Source organism: Capsella rubella, unplaced genomic scaffold, assembly GCF_000375325.1.
Source record: "Capsella rubella cultivar Monte Gargano unplaced genomic scaffold, Caprub1_0 scaffold_1, whole genome shotgun sequence".
NCBI classification, from domain to species: domain Eukaryota; kingdom Viridiplantae; phylum Streptophyta; class Magnoliopsida; order Brassicales; family Brassicaceae; genus Capsella; species Capsella rubella.
In genome coordinates, this window is record NW_006238923.1 from 13,322,675 (window position 1) to 13,329,154 (window position 6,480).

General features: G+C 33.4%; 1 protein-coding gene and 1 long non-coding RNA gene across 3 annotated transcripts in view; both read left to right on the forward strand.

Moving 5' to 3' along the window:
- The first annotated feature begins 2,020 nt into the window (after window positions 1–2,020).
- LOC17898908 (transmembrane protein 50A) overlaps window positions 2,021–6,480 on the forward strand; it is a 4,682-nt gene continuing 222 nt past the window's right edge. Inside the window, exons 1-4 of one of the 2 annotated variants that reach the window (XM_023777419.1) lie at window positions 2,024–2,250; window positions 2,333–2,420; window positions 3,310–3,462; window positions 3,968–4,248. In XM_023777419.1, the coding sequence (XP_023633187.1) occupies window positions 2,118–2,250; window positions 2,333–2,420; window positions 3,310–3,462; window positions 3,968–4,001 (408 nt within the window). In that variant the 5' untranslated portion in view covers window positions 2,024–2,117 and the 3' untranslated portion in view covers window positions 4,002–4,248. Of the gene's footprint in view, window positions 2,251–2,332; window positions 2,421–3,309; window positions 3,463–3,967; window positions 4,249–6,480 lie in introns of those variants that run through there. The other variant, XM_023777420.1, reaches the window with a different exon arrangement.
- LOC17898895 lies at window positions 5,369–6,480 on the forward strand. Its single transcript, XR_002832512.1, has 4 exons — window positions 5,369–5,770; window positions 6,071–6,153; window positions 6,265–6,353; window positions 6,444–6,480. It is a non-coding gene; the product is annotated as an uncharacterized LOC17898895 (long non-coding RNA).

Here is a 6,480-nt window from a genome sequence, read left to right on the forward strand (position 1 = left end):
CAATGAAAGCTTGTCTATGACTAAAAGATCTAAAAGACCATGTTCCGATCAAGCATCTTTTAAAGAACCCTAATACAAAGATCATGTTCTAATCCTAATAAAAATAGCCATTGAATCAGATTCCCTAATTATTAACAATCGATTTGAGAACCCATAAAGAAAAATCAAAGCTTTACCAAAGACTTACCTTACAGGAGAAGAAACATTGAGATTTGACGGTGGACGTAACTCCAGTATCACCGGAAGACTCTGTTACAGTTACCATATCACTCTCTGGTTCTTTATTCACAATCAAACTCTTACCGCTTGCATTCGAAGAAGCAGGCGTTGTATTATTGTTTCTTCTGTGACAAACTTGAACTTGGGGAAGGTGAAGAAGAATAAAGATGAAATATGAAGTTTTTGTTTTTATAGGCGGCCGTCGAAGCGTGCTTTCGAAGTTCTAACCGTTGTGTGTTAACGGCTCTATCACGCAAACTCATTTTTAACTTCTTTTATTAAGTTACTCGTTTGATATTAACTTACTTTACTAGTTAATCATTTAATTTTACTTATTTCTACTACCACTAGGTTATGGAAAAAAAATTATTCTAATTCTTATGTTCTTTAATTGTTTATATACTAAACTATTGTGATAATAAATTCAAATGTTCAAAATATATATAATTTTATCCACATTTTTACGCTACATTATATTTTTTTTCAAAACAATTGTTAACGTTTTTTTTTTTTATGAAAACGCAAAATAATGAAACTGGTTCATATGAAACAGTTTATCAAATCTATTAAATAAAGGTTTCAATATATTATTATTATGAAAGATAAATAAATAAATAGTTGGAAATTATCTAAAAATTGAAGAAATACATAGTAAAATATATAACTATCATAAAAATAAATACTGGATCAAATGATTATAATTCAAAAAGGTATGAAACAAAATATTATGGTAAATAAGCGATATCCTAAAAATATATTTTATTAATGGAGAGTAAAATCATAAAAAAAAATTCTAAACAATTATAGATGTGGAGAAATTTTAGGGGCAGAGGAGAAGCCATTTTAAGTGAGAAGCTTAGTATATGGTTTCAATTAGGATTCACCTATACTTTTACACTCTACCCAATTTCACATGAACAAATAGTTTTCTTCCCAATTTCGCATAAACTACATCTTTCTACCTAATTAACCAAAATCAATTAAACTGTTAAAAATTGGGATTTTGTATTTTTAAATTGTTAATTCGCGTTTACTGTTCACAATTAGTTTAACCCGAATGGATATTTCTTGGACCCGAATTGTAGTCAATAAAACCCAAATCCGAAACCCTTAACCAAAATCAAACACATAACATATATAACATTATAACAACCAAAGACGACCTTCCGAGTTACCTGGTTAGTTGGCTATTTGTTCATACATGGTTGTAACTTTTTGTAAGCTCTAGAACGGTTTGTCGATTAGATTTTTTGAGTTTCATATTAAGAAAACATTATAATTCATATACGATTAACGAATAAACCAAAGTAAAATAAAACTTCGTGTACATTTATTTAAAATAGATTCAATAGTAGGTCATCAAATCAAATAAAACATACTATCAAACAAACCATACCAAAATTTGATTCGGTTCAATTCGGCTAAATTTTTAGATAATCCAAAATTTGAAAAAACTAAATAACACAAACCGATTAAATCGAACGTGGAAGGCTAAAAAATTTCATCAAATTTTATCTAAGGATGATAAATAGCATATATTTTATTAAATATATCTTATACAATTATTATACAAAAATAAAAAATTTAATAACTGTATATTCAAACACAACCGGTTCAACCAATAATAGCGGATCGTTAGATTTGTTGGATTTTCCGTATGGATCTTAACCGAATTAGTGGTCGTATCACCGGATTTACCGGTTCAGTTCGACTCTGTGTCCAAATCGGGTCAGAAAACACTAACCAATACCTAAACCAAACAACAACATTATTTCTCTGTATAAAAATAAAATTATAATAATTCGATTCAACAATAAAGTTTTTTTTTTTTTCAATTTTCTTACAATTTTGACTTGAGCGGAGGAAGATCTTGTTGTTGGAGAAGAGATCATCGAGCGATGGATTTGGCTGAACTATGGGCTATTTTCGGACCCGGGTTCTCCGGCGCAGTCTTCGGAACCGGGTGGTGGTTTTGGGTTGACGCCGTCGTCTGCAGCTCCACTCAAGTTCCCTTCCTCCATTACCTTCCCGGTAATTTATAAACTCCCATCGAACTATTCTCTCGTGAATTTAGGGTTTTCAGAAATTTCGTAATTTTGGGGTTTTTTCTCAGGCATATTCGCATCTCTTGGAGCTTTAATGTTCAATTGCGTTAGAAAAGAAGATATTGATTACTCTCCTTATGACGAAGGCGAGTGGAGGTTAGTTTACTTCGTTGATTTGAAAATTTTTGTTTCTGTGGAAATTTGAAGATAGGTTAAGTTTTTAGCTTAGATTTGTGGCTGATGCGTATAATCTATACTGTTCTTGATTTGTGTTTTTATGTATTATGGATTCTTGACTATGGCTATTCATAGCTGCTTATGTTGGCTTCACTGGTTTGGTTTTTAAATTAAGATAAGACTTAACTCTTAAGAGCTTGGTTACTAAGTGTTTCTAATCTGTATCCCTGTGGAAACTAGTAGATAGCTGAGATATCATGTGTACATATAACCAAAGACAAGACTTGAGAACTTTTGTATTTCTGTTGGAAACTTGAAGATAGGTTAAGTTTTTATCTGAGATTTGTGACTGGTGGATATTGTTTATATTATTCTTGATTTGTGTATTTTGGATTCTTGGATTTTGATTGAAGATTTGTGTATGTCATAACATTTGTCTCACTAGCGGCTGTTGTTGGCCTCACTGGTTCAGTTTTTGAATTAAGATAAGACTTAAGAGCTTGGTTACCAAGTGTTTCTAATCTGTATCCCACTATCCCTGTGGAAACTAGTAATAGTAATACTTTATCTGAAACCAAGTTCTTACAGAGATTTGCGGCTTGTTTCAGTTATTTTTTATTTGTGTTTTTATTACAGCTTATCTGAAGTTATGGCTTTTCAGAGCGTTTGTTGTAGCATTTGTTTCAATAACTGCTTTTGTTGGGTTTCTGATTATGATTTTAAAATCAAGATAACAATTGAGAGTTTGGTTACTGCGTGTTATTAATCTGTACTTTTGTAGAAACTAGAAGATAGTTGTGATATCTTGTGTGTATATATAAACGTCATATCTAAAATATCTTGTGTGTATTTGAATTCTTGATTACAGATTGAAGTTATGGCTTTTCATAGCGTATGTCGTCGCATTTGTTTCGCTAGCTGCATCTGTTGGCTTGCTGATTCAAGATTCGGTTGTCAAGACTGGGCCTTCGACTTGGACTGGTGTGGCTGGTGTTTTTCAATGTGTGTTTGTATTGATAAGGTAAAAGCATTCTACCTTTCTATGTTGTCTTCTGGCTGTTGCATATCTTAAGGCACCACCAAACACTGCTTTTCAATTGTGAAAAATTTACTGAGCAGATTGAACTAGAAGAATTATAGAAAAATCCATATAATTTAGTGATTCATACAATCTTAGTCCTCTGAATTGGGACAATCCTGTACTTCAACTAATAGGCCTACCTTTTTATTGCATCTGACTAGCTTTTGGGAAACATCTTTCATAATCACAGTAGATTTTGACTGAGAACAATAAGTTGAAACTAAATCATTGGTTCGTTCACATTTAGATTAGTTTCTCTCAGCTAGAAATAGCATAAGACTGTATGAGTACAGCTGGCTTTCGTATCATCGTATGGCACAGTCAAAACCTAGAAAATGGGATTTGTATCGGCAATAAGACATAATGCATCATAACCTTTTTGCTTCCTTGTACTGCAAATCCTATGTGTAAATCTGTTGTCACTGACCACAAATTCTTTTGACAGTGGGCTAATGTATTGGACATCACACTCAGAGTAAGTAGACGCACAGGCACATACTTCATCTCCGACTCAGATACATTCTGTGACAACTTACAAGTTCCTCTCGCTTTCTCTACTATGTAAATTCCTGTGTCTTGACAGGTCAGCTTGGCCTTGTGTGCTAGAGATTTCTCTGTTGCATCAGTGTCTGTTTGTGTTAAACTTTGTCACTATCATTGAATATCCACCTTTAGTACAAGAATATAAGTTGGACTCCGAATCAATCAACTGAGTGTTTCAACGTCTCCAAGCCATATTCTTTGGTTGGTTATCTAGAAAAGAAAAACCCAAAATCATGTGATCGGTAAGAATCAAATCAAAGGTTTCATTTGATAGATGCGAGAGTATATTTTATAAGAGAATAAAGAGATGTTAGAAAAGAAAACCTATCCCCCAAATTAAAATATGAATCAAAACCTTATTTTTGTGTGTGTTTGCAATGTAATTGAGTTAACAATAAGAAAGTCATCTTTAAACTATAAGGTCTTTCTTGTATACAAATGAATTTAGTGAACACTATCTTCTTCTTTTTTTTCTTTTTCTTTTGATGCTATCTTAGAAGATTTGTCACACAAATTTCAATTTATAAAGTGAATATGAAAGATTATTAACATTTTCCAAAAAATCTATTTATAAAGTACTTATGAATTTTTAAGAAATTGGTCGTAGTTGTACCGTTAGTTGTACCACATTTTACAAACTGAATACGAGCAAAGACATACGTAGTTGTACCATTACAAGACCGAGTTTTACCAAGTTATACAAAAACATAAAGTACATATACATTGAAAAATATACTAATCTTGAATATTATCTTGGTTCTGAAACTAGCTATCCAAGTTTCTCTGAGGTTGTCTTTAATGTTTTTGGAAGGTTAGTCTCTATTTTTTCTAAAAAGGATAGAACTAAAACTAAACTAGTACATAGTAAAAAACCAGTCCAAAAACGCTAATCTACATATGATTTACCACGATTCAGTCACTAGAGTCCATTCATATATATTAACCGACCCATAATAGATGATTATCAAGTCAATGTCCATTAATTGTCACCACAAGTTTCAAATCTAATTAAAATCTCTAAAATTCAAATACAACAACTCAAATCAATTTAATACTCTATGGATTAAAGGAGATTTAAGCTAAAAATAATAGGAAAAAGAAAAGATATGATTTAAAGATTTAAGCTTGAGTTTTAATGGTGAAAGACTGGGGAGGAAGTTTCTTTTTATAATTAATTTAATTAAAAATTGGTTTGATGAATCGGTTTGAATCGGTTTGGTAAGGGAAAACTTGGGGATTGCAATTTTCATTAAGAGTAGAGTGATCTTGGGGATTATATTAGAAAAAGGGAAAGTGTCTAGAATTAGGAACTCCCGAGAATTCAATCCAACAGAAATAAAGAAACTTTCTTCTCCGGCAAGACATATAAATCTCCGATTCGAAATTGGAGAACATGGTGAGAGATATTGATGCTGAGATTAGAGACGACCAATGGCGTAGCGAAGCATTCTTCGTCAAAGTCTCTGACTCTCTCCACGCCATTTACGTTCCGATGAAATCCAACTACGGCAGTTTGTTTACATTCGCCTCGCTGATTCCTTTCACCCTGGCCTCTGTTTCGCCGGCGACGAAAAAGAAGAATCTTGTTGAGATGAGGATGAGTTTGGATTCCACGAGAAGGAGTTGTTGGGATCAGAGTCCTCCGGTGATTCATCGCCGTGACGCCGCATTGCTTCTTTCTTCACCACGTCTCAAACCCAAATCGGTACAGTTTTTTTTATCTTCATCTTAGTCTCTTCTGTAAAGCGAGTTGATTTAGGGTTTTAGTTACTAAGCACTTTTTGGTTTCTTGAATGTGAGGGTTTCGTCTCTTTGCAAACCAATTTGATGTTTTCTCCTGAGTAAATTTTAAGCTAGATTCGTTAGGTGCTTTTTGATGTGCTTGATTGTTCTACTTAGTTCAATTCTGTGTTATTTTCTACTTAGATGATTGAGTCTTTGCTGTATCTGCTCGTGTATCTGCTCTCTCCATATGCTGACCTTCGTATATGTCATACCTTTGCAGGGGTTAGGGCCTTACTCTGCACCTATCAAGAAAGCTGAGAAAGAGATTTAAGGAACTCGCCAAGAAGATCAACGATCTATGTGGTATGTGCACACTCTTTGCTGCTCAAGTGTTGGGCTTACTTTGATTAGCTAATGACTTCTGTTTACGGAATGACTAAAATGTTTATTGGTTGCTTATATGGAAACATGCAGGTACCAAGGAGTCTGATGGTTTAGCTCGTCCCAGTCAATGGGATCTTGTATCTGATAAGCAAATGATGCAAGAGGAGCAACCTCTGCAGGTAGGCTTTCTTTCCTAGATAGTTGTCTGAAACGTCTTCTTATCTCATGGTGACTATAAGGGGTTAAGGTAAACGTTATTCTCTGTCCAGGTTGCGAGATGCACAAAGATAATAATGCCAAACACTG